At 40.9% G+C, this 25,255-nt stretch overlaps 2 protein-coding genes across 2 annotated transcripts; one reads left to right on the top strand and one right to left on the bottom strand.

Annotated features, from left to right (window-relative positions):
• The first annotated feature begins 6,575 nt into the window (after window positions 1-6,575).
• On the top strand, window positions 6,576-21,192 carry slc26a5 (solute carrier family 26 member 5). Its single transcript, XM_010736934.3, has 18 exons — window positions 6,576-6,755; window positions 8,331-8,604; window positions 9,457-9,596; window positions 10,174-10,284; window positions 13,289-13,470; window positions 13,737-13,901; window positions 14,078-14,313; window positions 14,393-14,540; window positions 14,751-14,864; window positions 14,987-15,064; window positions 15,179-15,274; window positions 16,872-16,978; window positions 17,111-17,180; window positions 17,283-17,375; window positions 18,411-18,512; window positions 18,773-18,979; window positions 19,106-19,160; window positions 20,328-21,192. Exons 2-18 carry the CDS (start codon window positions 8,462-8,464, stop codon window positions 20,477-20,479), a joined length of 2,199 nt encoding a protein of 732 aa, XP_010735236.2. The 5' UTR covers window positions 6,576-6,755; window positions 8,331-8,461; the 3' UTR covers window positions 20,480-21,192.
• Window positions 21,158-25,104, bottom strand: psmc2 (proteasome 26S subunit, ATPase 2). The gene is made up of 12 exons (XM_010736935.3): window positions 24,929-25,104; window positions 24,597-24,634; window positions 24,408-24,489; window positions 24,181-24,280; window positions 23,771-23,902; window positions 23,604-23,676; window positions 23,420-23,515; window positions 23,175-23,339; window positions 23,002-23,089; window positions 22,129-22,331; window positions 21,930-22,026; window positions 21,158-21,446 (listed from the first exon to the last, which is right to left on the bottom strand). The coding sequence occupies exons 1-12, from the start codon at window positions 24,996-24,998 to the stop codon at window positions 21,289-21,291; spliced, it is 1,302 nt and encodes a 433-aa protein (XP_010735237.1). The 5' UTR covers window positions 24,999-25,104; the 3' UTR covers window positions 21,158-21,288.
• Between the last annotated feature and the right edge of the window lie 151 nt (window positions 25,105-25,255).

Raw genomic sequence — 25,255 nt, forward strand, 5'->3', positions numbered from 1 at the left:
TGAGGACGTATTTTAGACCTAAGACTAGTTAATTGGGGACAGTTTGTCCAATTTGGTACAAAAGCCAAAAACTGATGTTTGGGCCAGAGGTTTGACAGAGACAAAGAAATGGGAGGGGCAGACTATTTTGGTCGGCTGAGCAGAGTGATAAAGCCACTGAATATTATTATATTATATTATATTATATTATATTATATTATATTATATTATATTATATTATATTATGATTACTTATTATTATCAGATGACAGCTAAGATTTTATATTGATACAAATCTGAAGTGTCATGTAAAGCATAGTAGACACAGATACAGAGGCTCAGTGTGATGCAGGGTCTGCACTTTGAATGGATTCTTCATGCCCAAGGCACTTTTACAAGGCAATAACATGGACAGGAGCCATTGTAATAGAGTGTTTTACACAATGTGGTATTTCCTTTCTAAAGCAAAGGATATGAACGCCTCTTCCTACTCTGGCTAGAATTCACAGATAATGTAAATAATAAAATCCAGTACCTTTAATCAAACTGTGAATATTATAATGCAATGGCGTTTTTTACAAATGTTTCATAGCTTTAATGCTGAACCACATGTCTGTTGAAGTACATTTTAATTCAATGAGCTGAACTCATTGACTATTTTGGCTATGTCTGCTATATTACTTAGCAGTGGTGACAATGCAATTGGGCCAATAAAAAAAAATCAAAGCAAGTACACGGAACAGGAAGAGCTCCCACCCGGACAATGCTGGCGCCATACTGAGGCTTGAATGTAATACCATGATCTAGGACATACTGTAATTGCTGCAGAAACCTGGAGAGATAAATATATATTAAAGCGACAATGCATTACTTTTAGGCAGTAATTCATTAAGACTGAGACACAATGAACTGCTATTTATCTTTTTTATAGTTTTAAGTAGCACCACTTTGATTGTAGCTGGTTGACCTGCCATGGCCTCACCTCATCAACTATTCACCAACACCAACACTTCCATATGGAGGGAGCAGGAAGTGGTCATCAGGGTAACAGACGCAGGGAAAATCCATCATGATAACAATGTTCACCCACCTTTAATCCAAGGAACCATAAACAATGTTTCTACTGCCCCACAGAACAAAACAGGGCTGTAAAATATTCCAGGCTAGGAAATTAATCACCATCAGTGACACAATAAGTGCTTCATCACATGGGCTGAACTTATTAACCAGGGCATTGTTTTGGAGTGTTTTTGTAGTGTGAACACGCTACAACTTATAATAAAAGCAGACAAATCAAGAAATCATCTTCATAACGTGAGAAAACAACACAGTAGCATAACCAAATATTGAACCATCTTTGTGATCGAGGTGAAGTTTGCTGAGGGCTTCAACAAGACTGTTTATCACTGAGGAGACTGAGGTCATTGACATCATCCAGCAAATAGCCTGACTGATCCCATTGACTGGCTACTGACTGAGATAGGAGCAGTTATGTTTTTATTTTTATTACAGCACCCTTCAGCTGTGGTGGAAAGTCATTTCATACTTGAGCATAAAATGTAGTATTTTTTTTAATCTGACAAAGACAACTGTACCATTTGTCATACATACTTGTTAGGTTTCTTGCTATTTCATTTCTAAACCTTGTTTGTTTAGTTTCATTATGTGAATCCCACTTGATAGCACTGATACACATTACAATCCTAGGTCTGTTTATGTTTGTATATATATTGGAGATTACCGACATCCATAAGCTTAGGTTGACACAGTAATGACTATGTCACAAACAACACTTTTATTGTCATTTTCGTTACATGCGGTTGTATTTCTTCATGTAGTTTTAGTATTTCCATCAAGGGTGATACCGTATTAGATGGGGAAGGTGCTGATTCTTTAATGAACATTTCTTTTATATTTTGTGAATTGTGGGCAAAAGTGAAGTCGGTGAAGCATTAATGTATCTTAAAAATTAATGTGGTGTGTGTAGGATTGTCAGGCCAAAATACAGCACACAAAGAGATATGTTAGTATACAGTAAGTTGTCTTAGGGAAACCAAGGAGGAAAGAGTCAGACACAGCAGATGCATTTAATATAATTTTTTAATTAGCTGATTGACTCCTTGTTTCTTATGTCTGCTTCCGACTTTACAACAGGCAGCAGTTATATGTTGTATAACTATACTATACTTATTTGACAGCTAGATTTACTTTTCAGATTCAGATTTTACATAAAGACATATCACATATCACTTATATAACAAGACAAGTTGTTACCAACCTTTTTGGCTTGTTGGGGCCCTTGTCATTGTTTTTTAGATGTCTATGACACTTCAGTGTGAATCAACACAAAACCCAAATAGTAGATTTTAGACAAAAATCATTGGAGAACTTCAGTTGTTTTTCATTTTAGTTCAATAGCGCTGATTAGTATAAATATCTTCACTTAACAGCCAGATGAGCTCATGATATTTCAGAAAGCTGTCAGTCAGTTGTAGCTTAGTCATCAGATAAAACACTGGGATCTGTAGTGAAAACACAACTCTATGATTCATATGTGTGTGTCCCGCGAATGACTATGCTTCCGCTGTTTGCGGTTTCTGTGACCACACAGGTTGTAATAATGTTCATCATAGGGTTATTCAATTTTTCTTTGGAAGTCAGTGAAATGTAATCACACATAATTATGTAAAATACTATTGAAGATGTCTGATCACAGACTCACTAAAAAGATATTTAATTGTAACATTTAATATCGTCATTTTCCAGAACAGGTTACTTTGTGACTACTTTGTGAGCTAAACGTTTCTCATGTATGGAGAAAATATTCTGTTAATATATGCTATAAACAAAAATGATGAACTTATTGTCTCAAAAAGAATAGCTGCAGTGTAGACCCCCATGTGAAGTAAACAAAAGACAAAGATCCATGTTTGTACAGTTGTGTTTAGGAACATTACTATTAGCCCAGAGGACAGACTTTGTTTGTTGTATAATCTAGGTGTAACTGAGAATAAAGTTCATTTTTTGTTTTGATGTTCTGTCTATAAGGACATAAAGGATATCCTTTTTAGCAAAATAGCCTCTATTTATGTTAATTTATTTTGGCTAGATGCTTCTGAAAAAAATCAAGAAGGGAACCTTTTGTGTTGTGAATATATTTATATTTGCCAAGCTTGGATGAGAAGAAAGAATATTTTGTAATAGACCCAGCTGTAAACTAATCTGTCATTTTGTAATAAAATAATATGTTTGACCACTACAATTTAAGATTGGGAACTTTATGTGGATGACACACAATTAAAATAAAATTGAATTGAAAATTGCATCGCACACTGAGGTCACCGAGGTGTGGACCTCTGTATTTTTCCTGAGGTGCCTAAAAAAACTTTTACTTTAGTTTCCTGACTTGCTTGTCTGATCACTGTCATGTCTTGTGCGTGCGTGGGGGGGAGGTACAGGTGATCTCGTCATTATGACAAAAACTTTACTCAACACGGTGCTTCTTTGATTATGTTTGAACTTGATGAACTTGAGGAAACCGGACGTGCAGCAGAATCCATGTGAAGCCTGATCCAAATGCATTTTCATGTATGAAGCACTTTGAACTTTCATTTTTTCTTTTCTTCTTTAATCTGTGACTAAGACAAGAGTCCGTACGATGACAAATATCCAGCATGCTAAGAAAGTTTAAAGCTGCAATGACATTCAATTTGGAAATCTTCATTATGGCTTGTTTAAAGTTATTGTAAGAATTTAAAAACTAAAGGACATTACACTAAAATCTAAATCTGGTGTAGTTTCTGGCACCATTTTAATAGCATTATTGTATTATTGATGGTAATTAGTTTTCATAGTTCTTTGTTCTGTAATATTAGTTTTTGTGACTTCACATATAAAGCTGTATGTACATTCTGGATACATTTTCATATTAGATACAAAACTGAGTTTGCAATTTTGTACTTTGTACTGTGCCTCTTATTTCTCATAAATTGTATTACTCCAGCTCAAAGGTGTTGTCTCTTTGACTCTTATTGCCCCCTAATGGAAACACACTGTTAATACAAAAAGACAGATAAATGCATCTAAAACTGTCTTCATTTCTTTATTAATTCATTTTCAGTCTACAGTTTAGGTTTATTGTTGTTGTTGTTTTGTGCACTCATACATATACATACTGTGTGTGTGTGTGTGTGTGTGTGTGTGTGTGTGCATGCGTGCGTGCGTGCGTGCGTGTGTTCAAAAGTTTACATACACTTGTAAAGACAGAAACATAAGAGTTGTAGAAATCACTGAAACTCAAGACTGCCATGATATTAATGTTCTTTATAAGTGTATGTAAACTTTTGTTTGACTATATTTATATATATTGCTGCATAATGTGCAGTAATATTTAATAATAATAATATAATAATAATTTTATTTAGTATCTACTGCCTTTTTTAAATTATTTAATTGTATTTTTTTTATCCAAGTTTGTGTTTTTCCATTGAGCAGTGTTTGCACTTGTTGTATATTTAACAATTTTTTAAGAGTTGCACAGTAAATTTTCAGTTCATCTTTAATGGAGGAACAGCAATGGGCCAGTGTATCAATATTATTAAAAGATTTTCTCGCTGTTTGATGGTTATTTATTTAATATACAACTACACACTCATACTGTAAGTTAGTATTGTGAAATGTCATCATCACGTGTTGGGGAAATACAGGATGTAGATCATAGTAACTGGAGGTAACATGTGCTGAGGTGTGAGAACTTTTTTCCTTTCGGTATCATTCATATACATTTTCAAAACTACGCTGTGAAGAAAATTTATACAACTTATTTGTTCATTTTGGACAAAACAAAAAAACAAATAGACTCATGATCAGTCCAACATGTCAGGTTCTGCTTTCATCATCACTGCCCCGAAACAGCCACAGATCCACGAGAGACAAAGAGATATCACTCTGACATTAGTTTGGACTACAACACACTTCACCTTCATCACAGGCCCACACACAACTGGTGGATCTTGGAGGGCATGTTCTAAAAAACACTCTGCTCTTGGATGAATAGAAATATAACTTAAACATGGTAAAGTACCCTCTCTGATGCTAATGATAATCATGACTCAGTAAGTAAATGGTTTATTTAATAGTTCCCCATGTGTTTTATTGCAGAGGTGCTGTAGTTATACTTCTAGTTATATAATACATAATAAAACAAATGTAATCTTATCACAACTTTCTGGCACCAGTTGTTGTTGTTGTTGTTGTTGTTGTTGTTGTTGTTGTCCACCACTGGGTCACACCATAGATTTCATGTATGATAACAGAATCCCTTTAAATATAAAATGATTATAAGTTAAACACATAAATAATATTCCTGTAGGTCTGTAGATCAGTATTTACACAGGGTAGGATGTGGATGGGATTTTTTACAGTGTTAAACTGGATGGATGGATGGATGGATGGATGGATGGATGGATGCTGTACAGTTCAAACTAACACTGCACCCAAGTGTCAATCCTAAATTGCAGTATGACTTGTCTAGGACATGTTACACTTGTTTAGGAACTCAGCACTGGTATGTTTGAAGAACAAGCAGTGGTCCTACAAGACAAAGGTTTGATGGAGGTTTTACAGTGATTTGACTGGAATGCTTAGCTTAGCCTCACTTATTGACAGAAAAAAAATGCAGGCCACTACACTTTAAATGATTGTATGTACGCTACTTCTTGACAGCTGTAATATCAAAAAACAAAATCTTTAGCCTTCAAACTTTTCTTTCTCCATTCTTTCAGATTCTTGAAGTCTTTTTACTTGCTGATACAAGCATTTATTGCAAAGACATCATAAAGTTGCTTAAACATTCCACTGAGCAACCAAAATGCTCCAGCATTCATTATTGTTATGCAACTAAACTGTGTTTCTCCACATAATGTAACTGACTGTTGACAAATCTGGTCAACATCTCAGTGAAGAATTGTGAATTTCAACATCTTTATTTTAGTTACACTTCATCTTGTGCGCACAAGATAAAAAAACAAAACAGACTTTATTGCAGGGATGTCCAAACTTTTTTGAAAAGAGGTCAGATTTGACAATGTGACGATGCCTACTACTTTACATACAAATGCACTGTTTTGTAACAATTTTGTTCTCATTGTCACAATTATTATTATTTTTTTTTAAATGACAATGTAACCAAATCTAAGCCAATCAGGCAAATCTAAAAAACAGTTCTTCCTTTCTGTCACATCTGGAGTCAGATAACACAGAATAAATTGTATGTAAACTTCCTCACATTCATTTTAAACATGACTTAATATGAGTAATGCAAATTATGTTAACTTTTAAGTTTAAAACGTGTCACTTTTGCTCTTGTCTTTCACAAGATCATCCAGAAAGTAATATTTTGCGTCACATCTACAGATATATAACACCAGCAGTTATGTCCTTATGTCCTTCAGGGCCGTGTTTGGTACTTTGGACATACCTGCTTTAGACATGTCTCAGATCCTGGCAGCCTTTTAGGACTACAAACAGTCCCAGCACAAGAGAAGAGCACATGCGCGAAACACAACACACAATCTTTGCAGACCGGAAGTGGAGAGGAATTTCACCGCAGAGTAATCCCTCCTCTCAGCGTAGACTATCTCTTCCCTATCAGAAGCAGTAGCCGCTGTCCTCGAAGGACCGAGGTCCCTGTTAAACTTTAACTGAGGAGACTCCTTCACATATCCACGCTGTCCTTGAGCCAGCAGCCTTCTCTGAGAGCTGGAGGAGTCCCGGAGGTAAGAGCTCTGTCTTAGCATCTTTGCGTTAGCTTCGATGCTGACCCTGTGGAGAGCCGCGGGAAACAAAACCCTGTCCCAGCGAGGAGACTGTAACACCGGACACGGTTTAACAACCCGTATCCACAATATTACTGCTGTCATATTTCAAACGTATGAAGAGTTTGTCCTTTGTGAGGACGGTGTTAGCTCGCTGAGGTGAAGGAGGGTGAACGGGAAGGAGCTCAGCCAGCCGTGCGTGCGTCACAGTGGACCAGGTCACACTGTGTTATAATTATATATATTTCATAATTGTCATAGAAATAAAAAATAAAAAAAAGGAAACACACTCGGTTAGGTGTCAGTGTGAGCATATAGTAAGAGGTGCCATTGTAAACTAGTCTGCTAGCATCATACTTCAGTTATATATCAGGTCAGATACTTTATTTACACACATACACACACACACACACACACACACACACACACTCCAAACACACACCTTTAACATGGAAACGACACATGACACACACCAGACTGCAGGGCACGTCACATCTTATGTCACTTATCGCATACCTATATAAGAAAAAAACATATGAACTGATTCAAATGAAATCCAGGAGAGTGTGTGACAGACCTTCATATTTCCAGGGTTCCCACGGGTGCTTGAATTCCTTGAAAATGCTTGAATTTCAATTCAGTGTTTTCAAGGTTGTGAAAATGCTTGAATTTTTTTGTGAAGTGCTTGAAAATGCTTGAAATTTGTGTGATGTCTATTTGTCACTGTTATTGCGCTATGGTAGTTACACAATACACCGCTCACAAGCTGAGAATACAAGCCAATTCACAATTAGTTAAAAATCAAAACAGTCAATCTACCACCATATGAAATAATGCTAATTAGACCCATATTATTATGCCATACAGTGGCACCGCTGCGCTTCCCATGACCATCATGGCAAACACAACTAGTAGGCTACCTATTTAAAGGTGCAGGAAAAATGGAAAAACTGGTGCTTGAAGGTGCTTGAATTTGTTCATGAAAAATGTGTGGGAACCCTGCATGACACACACCAGACTGCAGGGCACATCACATCTTATGTCACTTATCGCATACCTTTATAAGAAAAAAAAAACATTAACTGATTCAAATGAAATCCAGGAGAGTGTGTGACAGACCTTCATATTTCAATCACAGGAGATAAAGTAGATTCACTGTACATGCTGTGTATTGTGCTGACACTTTAAAGCTCAGAGTTGGTTTTCATCTGACTCTGACTTTACTGTTACTCTCAGGCCACCAAAATGGTTGTACATTTTCAAATATTTGCATACGTATGTCAGCGCAGCAGACTTTGCCTGCTCGGATGAGCTGGCTGGAGACCGAGTGTTTGCTTAAAATATGATAAAACATTTACCCACAGCCATGCAAATGTACTTCTCTCTTCTCAGCACAAAAATGCGCAAACACAAAGGCCTGATTGGTTATCATCGCTCTCGCTCTTCTTTTTTTTTATCATTTAAATGTAGTGGAGACAAGAGACAAAACCGTTGCTGGAATAATATCTCTCTTCTCCTTTCTTGCCCCGTGAGCAGAGAGAAGAAGTGCAGACAGACGGTTTTAAAGGAATGAAGATATTCCGGCTGGAAGAATGACGGAGAGGATACAGCAGGAGAGATAAAGAACAGTCTGACTTGAACACGATCGCTCCACCCTGCACTCCGTTATGGAACAAGAAGAAGCCGCGGGCTCGCAGCTGATGTACAGCATAGAGCGTCCGGTCTACGATGAAGCCTTCATCCGCTCGCAGCTTCTCCACCACAAAGAAAACTCCACCTCCCTCTGTCAGAGGCTGGCAAACCAGTTCAGGTGAGTTCACACTGTTCGACTGAATATTTCTTTTCTATGTAACTGTTTTTGACATGTCACAGCAGGAAAGTCACGGGTGGAGAAGTGATGGCTGTGTTCCTGCTGTGACAAGTCAAAAAGTCTGCCGTGGTACCAGTCCTCATTTACCAACTGTTATGATAAAGGAATAATAATCTGTTATGCAGACGTGATGAACATTTCCTGGTTCCAGCTTCTTGAATGTGTCAGACAAAACGATATCTTTGGCTTCAGTTTATTTCCTGATGTATTTATTAATTAAAAAAAATGGAGCTCTTCATTAAGCATACATTGCATGGGTGCAGTAGTTTGATCTACAACTTCTCAACAGCCTTACGCGGTATAAAGTGTCAGGTGTTTGCTTGAATGCTGTTTATGTGCAGCAACAACTAATGATCATTTTCATTAAATCTCAAAACTCTAAGTATTGTTTCTGTTGGATGGATTAGTCGTTTAGTCTTTAAAATATCAGAAAATGTGAAATTGCCTTTCGCAGTTTCCAAAGTGACACATTCAGACTTCTTGTTTTATTTGACACCACAGTCACGTCGAACAGAAATGTATTTGAGAAGCAGGAACTAATGTTTGCACCGTGAAATTCCTACCTTACGCAAACTGCTTCTCTTCCAGCCTCCGGCGTGTTCATTAGAAGTCATGCTATGTCACAGCAGGTTGACCTGACACTGATCAGTGAAATGAATTAAAATCAGCAAATCATCCAAAAATCTTTATTCTCCTGTATAGTGAAGTTTAAAAACAACATGGCTTCCATGATTCAAAAAGATGCTTTACATGTACAGACTGATAAAAGAATCCGCTCGTCTCCTTTCGCAGGTGTTCATCAGAGAAGGCCAAGGCGGTAGCTTTGAGCTTCCTGCCTATTCTTACATGGCTTCCAAACTATCCGCTCAAGCAGTACCTGTTTTCGGATGTGGTCTCAGGTCTCAGCACGGGAGTCGTGCAGCTCCCTCAAGGTCAGTGTCCCACATTTACCACAGTCTTCAGTCTGCTTGTTCAGAGTTTCAGCGAGACAATATCTTTGAAAGATCTTTCCACTGCAGTCTGCATTGAATCTGTGCCTTTCATTTGAGGAAAAGAGCATCAGAACTCTTTTTTTATTATTGTCACATTTCCCCTCCCAGTGTTCAAACAGACAAAAGGAGTGTCAGACTTCCTGACTTTCCCATCAAAGCTATAACTCCATCTTTATTGCTTCACAACAATGCCCTGTCATTCTGCATTTGTACATTTTATACAGGTGACGTAACATCAACACAGTCCTGCTGTGAACTTACTGTCTAAAAGAGGCATAAGACTGTTTGAGAAAACATTACCTGTACAGTTTAAACCAGAAATGTTATGTATTCCAAGGGTTTGTAGCAGGAATGACGTGAGGGATTAAATGTGGCCAGCTGCCAGCTCCTGTGGGGCTGCTTTCAGCTTCACGCTGTCTCTGTTTTGGTGTCTCTGTGGCTCTGAGTTTGTGATGCAATCACTCGGCTTCTGGGACCATTCAGTTTATTTTACATCTCTCCTCTCCTTTCTCCACAGGTCTTGCCTATGCCATGCTGGCTGCCTTACCTCCAGTTTATGGTCTGTACTCCTCATTCTACCCGGTCCTGCTCTACACCTTCTTCGGCACGTCCAGACACATATCCATAGGTGAGAAATGAAAGCTTCTCGTAGAGGCTTTTGGTTCATAAATGTCCTCTTACGCTGGGGTTGGTGCCAAAATGGAGACACAATAGCAAGGGTGAAATCAGTCAGACATTGGGGCGTGTATCGTACCTGAGCGTCACTGAAAAACCAATATTAGTTATTGCAAAGTAAGTAACCCAAAGGCAAACAGAGCTGTCAGGGCAGGATGGATGCTAGCCAACTTCTACACTACCAGTTTTTTTTTCTCTCTCACCCTGAGCAAACTTTAAAACACTGAACTTAAAGTTGTGATATGTGATGCTGTTTGTGTGGTTCATACATGTGGTTCTGGCTCATGACGTAGAGCAGGTCATCCACTGATCAGATGATCGGTGGGTCTGAGAAATGTTTTGGAACAATGAGTCCTTGTTTTGAGACTTGAGGTTGACAACCACGACTTCAGATTTGTTGTTGTAGCTACTCGGCTTATTTAGACAAGATTAGCTCAATGAGTTGGTTGAAGACGTCGTCTCCGGATGACTTTTTTTGTGTAGATAGATAGACCTGATGATACACGTACGCTTGTTTTTTTGTGTTATAATATTTCCAGGAAGGATTCTCGTGGTGTTCTAATCCTGTGTTTATCAGATTTCATGTTCTAGATTAATGGTGTATCTGCCGTTAAGAGGCAGCTACTCTGTGGCCTTTTGACACAGCCAGGTTGCTCCTCTGTGCCAAGAACACTTCTATCAGCCACTTTCTCTGTCCTGCTCACCAAGAGAGGTTCACAGCCATGCTCCTGGGATCGACTCTATTGACTACCTGAAGTTTTACAAGTTTTAGACTGACCCAGATTATCAGAAGAAAGATGAAGTTGTCTCTGAGGTGTCATGTGAAGGAACTGTTTTCACTCAGGCGTGACTAACCGTGTCCTCAGCTGACATGAGCAGCAGGGACTGTGAAATTTCATTGACCCCCCCACCCCTGACATTACACCCGTCTGAGTACCATCTTTCCTCCAGGGGACGCCAGGCCGTCTCAAATGTCAGCGCTGAGCCAGGAGTCCATCTGACAAACAGGCTCAATAAACTAAACCTGCTTGACCTTTTTCAAACAAAAGATCTCATGTGAAGGGAACAACAAGGAGCTTCACTGCCTCGGCCACAAATCTCCTCTGATCACAGGGTGCTGTGGAAATGTCCATCCCTTAACTTCTTGCAGAGAGTGAGAGGGAATAACAGAGCTGCTTTTTAAATGCTGGGCAAGGCACTGTACACACATACACACACTCATTACGTCATAAAGCACTTAGCTTGGACGTAAGTGGGGCTGAGGTGAAATCTGTTTGTGTTTGGTTTGGTGCATTTTCCTGCAGGGAGGGCCAACGCTGATAAGATACTGTGCGTCAGTCGCATTCAATCTACTACGTAGCACGGTTTGGAGTTAGTGAGGTATCATCAGGTTTAACTCAACAGGTTTTCAGTGTTGCTATGCTGGTTCACTTCTTACTGGTGCAACTCATATTAAACACCATGGACTACTCGTGGAGTTCGGTGATCATCTAGCAGAAAATGGTCAAAAGGGCTGGATTGGTTTTAATCTAGGCCATAGTGCAGGTGAAGTGATGCGGTGTCATAAGAATAATTGCAAAAGAGGTCACTACTACATCATTATTTTATATAACACATCTGTAAATCATGTTAATTACAATCTGACTTCCTAATATAGGCCTAAACTCTGATATTAGACATCCCAAACACATATAACCATCTGTTATGTGTATTTGCATGTTCTTTGACTGTGTGTTCCAGATAAAAGTAACTGTAGACGTATATAAACAGAGTTTTTGTCAGGCAGAGGATATAGAGTCTTGTCAGAGGGACCGATTGAAGCACTAAATCCATGTACTAAGATATGAATTTTGTTGTTGTTGCTTCTGTTTCACAAAGAATAAAGCTATAATTGTCATTCACACCATGAGAACGTAGCTCATGTAACACATTCATTTCATGGAATACACACTAGTCAGATCTACTCTTGCCCTGCTGATGGAGCAGCCATATTATAAGAGTATTAACTTACATATTCACACAATCTGTAATTGTTTTGGCAGCTGTACTTCCTGTGTTTGGCATCTGTGTGGCTTTTAGCATGAATTATGTGTTTAACTTCTTATCTGCCTAATGTTCTGTATATTTGTTCTTCGTGTGTAAATTATGCCACTAGGCTTGTCCACGTTTGTTTGCAATTTATCATATAATTGCAAACATGGGTCACCACTGTCCTTTGACTGCTTAGCAGGTTGTTAACATGAGTCAAGTCAGAGAAAGATTCCCTGTGTATGCTGAAGGCCTTGGGTCTAAATTAATGTGGTCTTTAAAGCAGTCAGCGGCCTTTTCACACAGCCAGGTTTCTTTCCACAGTCGGTGCCAAGAACAGTGCGATGAGCTCAAACTGCCAACCGTCTCTGTCCGCACTGAGGGGCTCAGCTCGGTTAACTGTCTGAGGATTCACAAGTTAAACACTAAAATGGGTTTTGATGTACCTCCCATGAAATGACATGAGTGGCTGGCCGCACTCCCCTCCTCTCACCCATCTGACTACTTTATTTCCAAGAAAGGCATCCAGGACGTCTCAAATGTCAGCTTTAACCTTTAGGTCCATCTTGATAAATGGGTACGATGAACCTACTGAAACCTTTTGAAACAAAAGATGGTAATTACGAAAGGGAACAACAGGAAACAGTTGGGTTCACCGCGAAACAGAATCTGTGTAAACTTTCAAAAGATAACAGGGAGGAAATGATGATCCTTTCATTTTTGGCACAGAGAGAAAGGGAAGGGAGTCACTGGGCTGCCGTTCAAGTGCTGGGTGAAGATGGCCTTTTACTCACATGAGTGAGGGTGTAGGCACAAACTCACAGACAGTTATGTGCATGATTCCACAGTCCACAGTGGATGTAATAATATATACAGAAGTCTGGAAAGTTGTCCAAACAGTTCTGTTTGTGTGTGTGTTTGATTTTCAGGCACCTTTGCTGTGATAAGTCTGATGATTGGGGGCGTTGTAGTGAGGGAGGTCCCAGACTCCATGTTCTACGTCCTACCTGCCAACGGATCCAACGTTACTGCCTTCCTGGACGTGAAGGCTCGCGATGACAGGAGGGTTCAAGTGGCCATTGTGCTCACGACCCTGGTGGGAATCATCCAGGTCAGCCTGGAGAAAACAAACAGCACACACAGCCAGCGACTGAACACTGCCTTCATCCCCCACAGAGCTTGTGTCATGTGGTTCAAACCCTGACAGTAAAGCGATACAGCCTGCTGAAATGTTCTCACGCTCAAAATCACTGTTTACCCAAAGGATGTCTTAATCACTGTTGATGTATCCACACCTTGAATTCCTGTTTTTTTTTTTTTAAACAAAACTATGTAGCTTGTTCTTATCGCCTTACCTTTTATCTCTTATTCTTTCAGTTTGCCTTAGGTCTTCTCAGGTTTGGCTTTGTGGCGATCTACCTCACAGAGCCCCTCGTGCGAGGCTTCACAACAGCAGCAGCCGTGCACGTCGTGATCTCTCAGTTGAAGTACCTGCTGGGGGTGAAAACACAGCGCTTCAGTGGGCCCCTCTCTGCTATTTTTGTGAGTTTGAGTAGCTTCAGGAGGGTTTGTAGGTGGAAAGAGGGCAAGAGGAGCCTTTTTGACATCAGACCTTTTTTTTTTACTGGGTCTGGTTTTGTTCTATGCAAAAAAAAAAAAAAAAAAAGATAACTTTAATTTTCATAAATGGTCTCACTGCGCTATTTCTCTTGCACCAGAGCATCAAGGCAGTATTCAGTGACATCACCAGCACAAATATCTCCACTCTCATCCTGGGCCTCGGGTGCATCGTCTTCCTGTACGGGATCAAAGACCTCAACGAACGCTTCAAGAAGAAACTGCCCATTCCCATTCCTGGAGAGATTATCGTGGTCATCGTGTCAACCAGCATCTCCTATGGCATGTCCCTATCAGACGACTACAAGGTGGACGTAGTTGGGGAGATACCAACAGGGTAGGTTGTCGGGGGAATTTGTGGAACGTTGTGGAGTCGTGGGTTTGAGGATCTAACGTGTTGTCTTATTTGTTCTCAGGCTTCGCTCTCCTGCCATCCCAGAGTTCTCCCTGCTACCCAATTTGGTCACAGACTCCTTCGCTGTAGCTATTGTAGGATTCTCAATGGGGATCTCACTTGCCAAAATCTTTGCCCTGAAGCACGGCTACAGCGTGGACGGCAACCAGGTGAGTGTGGACATGCTATCCTGACAACTGGTGCATTTACATGCACTTAAGTAACTGGGTTACAGACCTGATTTGTCCTGGAGAAAGAGGATTTCTTTTCATGTATAAGGGACACAGGCTTTAAAATCTGGTTGTTTTATATGTGAGCAGTCGATGAGTTCATTGTAGTTTTACTTCGTTACCATCTGAGGACAAACTTTTATGTTTCAGGAGCTGATTGCCCTCGGCCTGTGTAACTTCATCAGCTCTTTCTTTCAAACCTTCGCCATCACTTGCTCCATGTCAAGGAGCCTGGTGCAGGAGAGCACTGGTGGAAAAACACAGGTAAGACACACACTTCCACTACAGGAGCGATTACACCATCTCATTGGACTGAATTGGTGTTGTAAAACCATAAAAAAATCGAAACACGATGTTGACTCAGTTATCGCTGTATTTGTGTTCAGATCGCAGGGCTGCTGGCGTCACTCGTGGTGCTGCTGGTGGTGGTTGCCATCGGTTTCGTCTTCGAGCCCCTCCCTCAGGTAGGTGAGGCTGTGGAGGTTATGACGCAGAGCTTCCAGTCAGTCCTGTCTGATGGCTTGCCGTTTGTCTGTTGGTTTGCTCACATGTTTATTATCCTCTGTTCTGTGCCTCAGACTGCACTGGCTGCCATCATCATGGTGAACCTGATTGGGATGTTCAAACAGTTCAGAGACATTCCCACGCTGTGGAGGACGAGCAAGATTGAACTGGTCAGTACATCAAATCAAACTCGACATCAAACATGTCACAGTGCAGTAAAGGTCCTCAACACACACAAAGAGAGAGGCAGAGGAGAACCTCGGTTCTACTTATTTTAATCCTCTTCTTCAGAGGAAATCCACTAAGCAGTAACGTTAGCTCAAACTATGCTTCGTGGAAGGAGAGGGGTGTGAACGCAGGCTGACTGGCTGTTGTCTCGATTATTTCTGCTGTCTGATTGGCTGCTGGATCAATCCATACTGAGAAAAAAAATTTAAAGTTTAACATCGTTATCAATGTAAATTCCAGCCCTGTATGGATTGGTCTGGTTTAAACTTATAGAGCAACAGGTGGTGAATCTTTAGTCAGAACATCGGAACACAATAAAGGACTGACTTCAATGTGTCCTTGTTATGTTTGAGACTGGCTGTTCATTTTTTCATAATAATAATGATAACAAACTTTATTCATATAGCGCCTTTTAAAACACAGTTACAAAGTGCTTTACAAATCAATACAAATTAGAATAAAATGTAACATGGAACATAAAAAGGTCAGTCAAAGGCCCTTTTAATAAATAGTATATAAGCCCTGATCTCCTCAGGCAGGTCATTCCACAGTGTAGAGCCCTGACTGCAAATGCTCTGTCATATTTGGGTATAAATCTCGACCGAGAAACAATCAGGAATGACACATCTGAAGACCTCAGGCGTGGGGACACTAGAGGATCAGTTAAATAACTGAGGGCAAAGCCTCTCAGAGATTCATAAGCAATCAGTAAAATCTAAAAATTACCCTGTAGGCAACAGTCAAAATCCTGGCAGCAGAGTTTTTGGAGACGACAGGGAATTTTTACTGATGCTAGAGAGCCTTTCAGACAGAAATGATCTGATCCTTGAAACAGCAGGACTGAACTATTGATGGTGCTTTTAAACATGTTTGTGTACCTTCCAAAAATACTGTTGAATGAACTGGGCATTTAAAGTTTCGAGAGCGTTAACTGGGTTAGAGCTAACTTGTTTAAATTTAAGATTCAAACTGTGAACTCATCTGGTTCAGAGCTGGAAAAGGTAACAGAGGCATTTTACTCCAGTTTAACACAACCGAGAAACAAACGTTATTTACTTTCCCCTTTTTTCTTCACAGTCTGTGTGGGCTGCAGTCAGAAGACCTCCACGATTCAGCACAAAGCTTTCTTTTCCTCATAGATTAGACTTAAACCTCGAATGTGCTGTTGTTGTGCTGTATCTGCAGACTGTCGACTTGTGACAATGAAGAGAAATCTAATCACTGTTCAGCTCAACGTCACGTTCCACCCTGGAAAGAGAACCGTGTAGAGTTCTGCCCTTTAAACAATGATGTGATTGTCCATTTTAAATCTTCCCTTTCTTTTTTTTAGCTGATATTAACAATTCAACAAGGTTAAAGGAAGATAGAGGGATACAAACCTGAACTTTTAAAGTGATTAACATATAAAGAGATGACTGAAGACACATCTTGTTTTTTCCATCTCAGATGAGGAAAAGAGGATGTAGCTGTTGGTATCTGCCCTGTGCTGAAATACTTCATGTTGTTTTTTTTCTGTTTCTTCCCTTTTTTTCCTCTTAGGTCATCTGGCTCGTTGCTTTTGTGGCGTCTGTGCTGTTGGGCCTGGATTATGGCCTCCTGGTGGCCATTGCATTCGCCATACTGACGGTCATCTACAGAACACAGAGGTACTGATGAAAGGCAGCTGAATAAACATGATGCCACACATCACAGAATGTAAATACACACGCGTGAACAGTGTATTTACAGTTTTGTAAATGTAAAGCTGAAGTCTTTCAGACCTTTTTTTTGTCTTTCAGCCCTAAAAATGCCATCCTGGGCCATGTTCCCGGCACGGGGCTGTACTGTGACGTGGATGAGTATGAAGAGGTGAGTCTGTCAGGAGAGAAAACACTGATGTGTGAACACAGATTAAAAAATGTCACAGAGTGTGTCGGTCTCAACATGTGTGACTGGTGTTTCTGTTCCTAGGCGGCTGAATATGAGGGGATTAAGATTTTCCACTCCAACTCTTCAATCTACTTTGCTAACAGTGACCTTTATGTGAACGCCCTCAAGGAGAAGGTAAGGTGTGTGTGTGTGTGTGTGTGTGTGTGTGTGTGTGTGTGTGTGTGTGTGTGTGTGTGTGTGTCTGTGTGTCTGTGTGTGTCTGTGTCTGTGTCTGTGTCCCATGTACATGTATAAAGGAGAGGGCTATTAGAAACCTTTTTATCCATGTTGTTGAAGTGGTTTTAATCAGGTTGTCAAGGACTGGCAAACATTGTTGGCACTACGTAGGTTATCGTGACTGTTACCCAGAGACATGTAATTATAAGAATGCAAAAACAATTTGGCGGTGAGCCAACTGTAACAGAGAAAGATAGAGACGGAGCAGGAGAAAGAAACTCTTTGGAACCAGAAAACATGAAACTGTCCTGTAATGAAGCACAGAGTGCATTTATGTGGACTGAAACAATAAATTCACTTTATTTAAATAGTTTAAGAAACCAAAAATCACTCATCGAAGAATGTGGCCCAGCTTTGTCAGATTAAGTTCATGTATAACGTGTTGAACATGAGTCGGTGAATTAGATTTAAAGGGACAGTTTGACATTTTTAGGAAATGCTGACGAACGAGAAAATCTCTGATGTGTTCGGTAAATATGAAGCTGGTATGCAATATCTTTGGACAAGTAACTTGACTTCACCCTCTTCAGCCAGGCTACAGTTAAATAAAGTTTTAAGTACTTGTGTTCTTTTCTTTCACCTCAGAAAGTCCATTAGCTTAAAATATGAGCCACTTAACAAAAGACGCCTCATGTGTGGTGGACTTTGTACCTTTTTTGTTATTGATTCCTATGGATTTTTGAAGAGTCTGCAACGTCCAACAGCTGTTGACCGGAACAGGAGAATAAGGAGTTCATACAGGAATGAGGAATGATCACACCTCTCCTTTTCTGTTACAGCGTTCAGCTTCAGTCTCTGGATGTTCACTCATTTTTTTAACAACCCTGTAAATTCATTCTAAAAACAGAAAAGGACAAGAGAAATCTATTTTCCGGACCATATGCTCGGACAAGAGACAGTGCCTGTTTCACTGACATGATGGTGTGTTTGCAGACGGGAGTAAACCCTGTACACTTACAAGCTTCCCGTAAAGCCCGAAAGAAACAGATGAAGGCAAACGGCAGCCACAACTCTCCAATGAAGGTTTGTGCCAAGGTGAGTCTCCCTGCATCTCTTGTTGTTGTGCATGTACACAGTCTGCTTTGTTGACAGTGTCAATATGCAGCATGTTGCTTTGTAATTGTCACATAGGGGGCCTGTGTGTTTCCCAGGCTCATGTGTGGTAGACTGATCCCTCTGCAGGTTTTAACACACAGTGGAGCTAAAAAACAGTGGTCGAAATAATGTGAGAAATTCAAACCATGAACCACAGCTCACTGACAGATGTAAATCATCTGTGTCTTTGGTGGTTCCAGTATAAGGAGGAGGGAGTGACTCATGAGGTTTTGCCCCTTAACTTGGTGGCGGAGGAGCAGAGGAACGGTCAGCTGGAGGACAGAAACAGCAATTTAGACATGGAGGAGGCTGTCTTCCTTGAACCTCTCAGCACTGTCCACTTCATCATCCTGGACTGGACGCCTGCCAGCTTCATCGACTCTGTGGGAGCCAAAGCCATCAAACAGGTCCTTCACTTTTTGTTTTTTTCACTATAAGATTTATCACAACCACAAGTGGAGACGTCAGTTCTGTTTAACGTCATCCCTGTGTGGATACACGCAGTGAGTAAGTCACGATATGTGTCTCTGCAGGTTATAAAGGAATATGCAGCGGTGGATGTTGAAGTGGTCATAGCCGGCTGCAGCAGTGAGTACTCATGATGACATAATGATTGTAGTTAAGATGCCTAAACCTCACCTGTGATTCATCTCTGACAGCAAATTTATTCAGCCAATTGTGCTGCATTTAAATAGTCTGTTCTAAGTTAAATATGAGTTCATTTATTTCTTCATACAGAAAGGTGATCTGCATTCTAAACAGCATTGTTAAAAGGCTCTTCCCATGCGTTTGTGACTAAGTGACTAATGGGGACAAGAATTTTTGAAATTGGTCCAATAATTATTTTTTTTTGCATTAAATTGAGTGAGAGCACAGCAACCGCGAAATGGCCTTTGCATAAATTCTGCACTGACATTGTACGTTCACTAAGAGTTCTTGTTTTTGCCGACAGGCTCAGAAATGCGTCTGGTTTTGGTGTCACACAATGACACGAACAAACGAATGGATCAAGGCAGCAGTAGAAGCAGCAGGTCCGGGTTCTGCAGCGTACAGTGAACGCAGCACTTAACCTGTGCTTTCTGGTTAAACAAAATGTTAATCAGAACGCTGTCACAGTCCAACACTAAAACGTCATTAAAGTTTAATTTAATGGGAGATATGATACTGCAGAACCTTCACCTAAATATTGCTGTTGTGGAGAAATGATTGAAGTCAAAGGTCAATGATGAGGTCAGGAGGGAAGAAAGTGTTCAGGAGCCTCCGATGTCTTATGCTGTGTTATTTATTGATGCTTAGCCAAGAAGAATTAGAGACACTCTCATAGTTCATCAGAAGTGCCTGAGTCTGTCTCACATTCTGCCCAACTCATCCTGGTGGATCGACTTTAAACCCCAAGATAACACCACAAATACTGTATCTTCAGAATTAGTCGAAGAGAATGTTTTTACCAAGAACGTTGTTATTGTCAACACATTCTAGTCTGGAGACAGAGATGTCTGTTTATGTCGATAGGAACATCATCAGCAAGCTATCTATTATGTCTAGGAAGGCAGCAATAGGTCTCTTCGACCCCTGGCCACCACAGTGTTGAGATAGACTGGCACCTACTGTTCTCAACCAAAGCAAAACAATTAATACTGCAGAGGCCCTCAAGGCCCACACGTGACCTCGTGTAACCTAAGGATAGATAATTCCATAACATCTGGAAGATCACAGTCTGTGTCTGCTCTGACCTTATTTCTCTTGACTTTGAAGGAAACCTTCTGTCTGAGCTGGACACCTTACAGTTCTTCACCGGCATCGTAACTCCAGAGATGGTGTTCCCCACCGTCCACGATGCCGTGCTGCGCTGTCAAAACTCAAATTCCCGCCCACTTCAACCAATGACACAACCTGACGGGAGATGACACTGTAAACCGAGGAGCACCTTTTGCACCAACGTGGAAGGCAGATTTGGGAGATACTACACCCAAATGTACGAGAACGAACGCCATCACAGTACAGATGAACTGAACAATCGTTCATATTGAATAGACGAGTGTTTGTAGCCTCGTTGACTCAAAAGTGCCCAAAGCAGCGAGACACTGGTTTTATGAGGATTTTATCCAATCAGAAATTCAGGATTTCAAGTTAACATTCCTATAGCCTTATTCCTCTGCATCCTCTCACTCTGTTACTGCTTGCACCTTTTTGGGGGTGTTCTTGTAGTTCTGCTGAAGTTGTCTCTGCACGGATCACATTTTAAACTACACTGCTGCTCTAGTCCGAACGACCTCGTTAGAACGATTTCTGTGAGCTGACTGTCATCATCATGCTGCATCAAATGTTTATGGTTACTGAAAGTTGTGATTAGTGTTCAGCTGTATTTCTGTGTGTATTTAAACCAGCAAAAGCACTATCATTGGTCAGTTGCAGTGTTATGTTTGTTACAGTACATTTGCACTGCTTGACACTCATGTAGTATTGCACATTCTGTCGGTCAGCGTATATTAGCATTTTTAGGTGTCTATTTTTTTGAAAGATGTTACTGTGTGAATGATGTTACCACGTGGTTATTTTTCACTATTTAACAACACAGTGAGATGGAACTTTGGAATAAACTTTATTTTTAAGTGAACAACAATGACAGACAAAAAAGGACAATGTTTTTTTTTTGACTCCACTCTCTGCTTCTCCTGACAGTAAAATGCCAAAGTGGAAACTCTCAGACACACTCTCAGTTGTAGGTCATGTATCTGGGGGTGGCGCTGAACTTGGCGTAGGATTTGATGACCTTGTTAACGGCCTCCAGGAAGTCCTTCTCTGTGGCAATCTTCCTGCGGGCTCTGATGGCGAACATGCCGGCCTCTGTGCACACGCTGCGGATCTCAGCCCCTGGCAGGAAACACATCACATTTTGCTTGCTGAGTCATTTATGTTGTAATTTTTTACGGTTTGGGTGAGCTAGTTCTATGACCATGTTGTGATAAAGGAGTAAAAAGTAAAAAAAGAACTTTGCAGAGAAAAAAATTTGTCTTAATCTCAACTTTTCATTATCTTAAGATTTCCTGACTCATGGTCTATCCTGCATCTCCAAAACATCACCTTTTCATGACTCAGTAAAAATAGGTCTGTTTTCATCTGTGTGGCGACACTCTGCAGGATTTTAAATGATTTCTGACCTTTGAAAAAGAAACAATCCTTTTTGCACATCTGAAATTTCAACATCACTAAATATGGAGACTGGTGGTTTTAACCGCACAGCAAAAACAATGTTACAGTGCACCCTTGTGGACAAATCAGTACAACACCTAGTGAGGAAGGAATGTAGTGAGAATGTGGGTCTTTAGAGGACTGATGCTGCTGTGTCATTCTTACCGGTGCTGTTGGGACAGAGGCGAGCTAGCAGCTCAAAGCGAATGTCTCTTTCCACACTCATGGAGCGGGCGTGGATCTTAAAGATGTGTGTGCGACCCTGAAAAACACAAAACAGCAGTGAGGTTGGGGCTTCATATTCACAAAAGAATAAAACAGCGACCAAAAGTCTTCATGTCTGCGCGATCACATTTTAGCTCACCTCCAGGTCTGGCAGGCTGAACTCGATCTTCCTGTCCAGACGTCCGGGTCTCATCAGGGCCGGGTCCAGGGTGTCCGGTCTGTTGGTGGCCATCAGTACTTTGATGTTGCCTCGAGGGTCGAAGCCGTCCAGCTGGTTGATGAGCTCCAGCATAGTCCTCTGGACCTCATTGTCTCCACCGGCGCCGTCGTCAAAACGAGCACCTGACAGGTTCAAAGAGACAAATTTCAGTCTTACTTGTGTTCTTCATTTTCTGTTTAGTTTCTTTACACTGCTTTGAAAAAACATTCAGCATTTCATGATAGAACAGAAGACAGAGATATCTTCTGGTCTATAGAGTTCATTCACTAATATCTCTTCATGTTGCTCTGATGTGAACACAGTTTAATCCACTGCTTCTCAAAGTGTGCTACACAAGCTTCCTCTACAAAATGTTTAAAAACTAAACTAATCACTGAAATATAACTTCAATTAAGTTTTGTATTTCCTGTAATATTTAAGTCCCAGTATCAGCCTGCTGCATAGGCACATTCATGCACGTGGCGCTTGCATACATCAAAAATTTATTTGCAAACTAAACTATGACAAGACAGTAAGTGGTAGTAAAATGCTTTTTAAAAAAAAAAAAAATACAATCCTGGCTCCAAACTGGAAATATTAGGAAGAGAAGTGTAGATCAGGAGAAGCCCGCTTTACCCACTCCACACTGTGTAAACTGTCTGTAGCTGAATCGGGTCAGTCTACTCTGTATTTTAACGTCATAATGGTGGTGCTCGGAGAGTCTAATATTTTTAAAAGGTTTGAGAGTTTAAAACATACTTTTAATAAGATTTTAACACAAACGATGGGACAGTGTGGGGAATCCTCACTTACCTCCGATAGCATCGATTTCATCAAAGAAAATCAGACAAGCCTTCTTAGTCCTCGCCATCTCAAACAGTTCACGCACCATCCTGGCCCCCTACAACACGTTAACATTCGTCAGGACTCATGATCTGAACGGCTGCTGTTTTTTGTCTGCTGTGTTTCCTCTCGCACACACTCACCTCTCCCACGTATTTCTGCACCAGCTCAGAGCCGATGACTCTGATGAAGCAGGCGTCCGTCCTGTTAGCCACAGCGCGGGCGCAAAGGGTCTTTCCTGTGCCGGGGGGGCCGAACAGCAGCACGCCTTTTGGGGGCTCGATGCCCAGATTGACAAACCTCTCGGGCTGATGAGGAGAGGAGAGCGGTCAGCATGGAGGCGTGTGTCAAGTCTCAGGTTAAATGTGGTGACTAAGCAAACACTCACATGAAGCAGGGGGGTCTCAACCACTTCTCTCAGCTTCTCGATTTGCTCCTTGCATCCACCGACATCACTGTAGGTCACATCAGGCTTCTCCTCCACCTACAGCATAAGAACAAAGAATCAGCTTAGTTTGGAAATTGTAGTTTCTTGCGGTCGTTCTCATCAGTCTCAGCGGGTGGATTCATACCTGCATCATGGTGACAGTTGGGTCGATCTTGGGAGGCAGAGGGATGTGGATCTGATACTTGTTTCTGTCGACACTGGGAGAACAGAAGAGACACTGAGATTTAGCAGATTGTTTCACTAGACGTTTGACATAAATAAATGAATAATAAAATAACAGTCGTGCCTCACCCGACTCTCATTCCCTCCTCGATGTCAGTTGGAGCCACCTGGTCGCTCAGGTCCACCACAAACTTAGCAAACTGCTTGACATTGATGATGTATTTAGGGTCTTCGGAGTCTGCGTTGATGATCTTTGTGCATCTGTTTGAATCATACAGAGGAAGGGAAACAAAACATTTATATACTATAAACATAAAAGGCAAAGATGTCTTCTGTACTGGAAGGAAACATAGTAAAACATTGTCTATGAGCTAGTCATGCAGAGTATTTCTTTCTAAGATCTGTGTGAGGTGGAATAAACAGAAATATTTTGTTTTTAGATCACTTTACATTTTATATTGTACACTTTGCATATGTATCCAAAATGATTTGCACAAATGAAATGACTCAAAAACATAGACTGATTTTTTTTGCTTTACCTTGCTACCTGCAGCGGCTGTTCACTCTGCAGAGTCTGTTTGTCAGCAGCCAGATCCCAGAGCGCTGGTGGAGCCAGTCCTGTGTCAGACTCCTTAATGCCTGTCGAAGCCAAAGAACAGAAAAAAAACCACACAACTCAGCATCTGGTCAGAACATCTCCATCATCAAACTACCCTAGAAAAGTGAAGTAAGAAACACGTGGTGTATCTGTGGTGTCATCACTCACCTGTGAGCTCGTTGATCTTCTTGAGCAGCTGCTGGATGTCATCTTCCACTTGTTTGATCTGTCTGGAGTACGTGCTTTGACCCTGCCCGACGACCAGCATGAAGCATCACGTTAGAAAGACTTTCAATGTCAGAAAGTGACAGACCTCACTGCTCTCATCATGTCATAATAACACCCTGGCGTACTTACATATGTCTTCAGCAGCGCGATGTCTCCTTCATCCAGAGCTGTGAGGACGAAAACAAACAGTGATGAGTGCGCACTGTGACAGCAGGCCTGCGCTGGCTTTGTTGTACTGAGCGAGAAGGTTTATTTACTCCCTTATTTACACATTGTGCAGCAACTGCTCTGGCTGCAAACACCTTTAAATGTGATGTTTATTGAAAACGCAGCAGTTATCTGAGTCAGCGGAGAGTCTGTTTAAGGAGCGAAGCTAACGGGAGCTAAGCGGCTAACTCCTTTCCTCGGCAAACTTGTTTTCTTTTTGAATAAAACTCATGAACTGTTGAAATGTCGGCTACCTCTGATAGGTCCGTCGTCCTTCTCCTCTTCCTTGGTCTTTCTTTGGTCGTCTCCTAAATAGTCCGGCATTTTAAGTCAGGAAAACTGAAGGTTTGTCAGAGAAAGACTGAGCTGCTGCTGCTGCTGCTGCTAACACACTGAACCATTACACAGCAGCTTTCAACTTCCGCCGCTACGCGCCTCTCACCGGAAATATGTCGGAATTTTATTGAGCATGTACCACTAATATATTAATATATATAAATTGTCACATAAACAACGCTTGTATAATTATAATTCACCATTTTAAATTTTAAATGCTGGTCAAACCTATATAAAAATATATG

The sequence above is a fragment of the Larimichthys crocea genome, chromosome XX, assembly GCF_000972845.2.
Source record: "Larimichthys crocea isolate SSNF chromosome XX, L_crocea_2.0, whole genome shotgun sequence".
Lineage (NCBI taxonomy): Eukaryota > Metazoa > Chordata > Actinopteri > Sciaenidae > Larimichthys > Larimichthys crocea.

Bases quoted from the DNA above. Each gene is read 5' to 3' on its own strand.
- slc26a5 (XM_010736934.3), top strand. From the start codon at position 8,462: ATGGAACAAGAAGAAGCCGCGGGCTCGCAGCTGATGTACAGCATAGAG. The intron at 14,541-14,750 runs GTGAGTGTGGAC...TTTATGTTTCAG, and splicing joins ACAGCGTGGACGGCAACCAG to GAGCTGATTGCCCTCGGCCT. The intron at 17,376-18,410 runs GTAAGGTGTGTG...GTGTGTTTGCAG, and splicing joins TGAACGCCCTCAAGGAGAAG to ACGGGAGTAAACCCTGTACA.
- psmc2 (XM_010736935.3), bottom strand. From the start codon at position 24,998: ATGCCGGACTATTTAGGAGACGACCAAAGAAAGACCAAGGAAGAGGAG. The intron at 23,340-23,419 runs GTGAGTGTTTGC...TCTCCTCATCAG, and splicing joins TTGAGACCCCCCTGCTTCAT to CCCGAGAGGTTTGTCAATCT. The intron at 21,447-21,929 runs GTAAGAATGACA...GTTTCCTGCCAG, and splicing joins CCTCTGTCCCAACAGCACCG to GGGCTGAGATCCGCAGCGTG.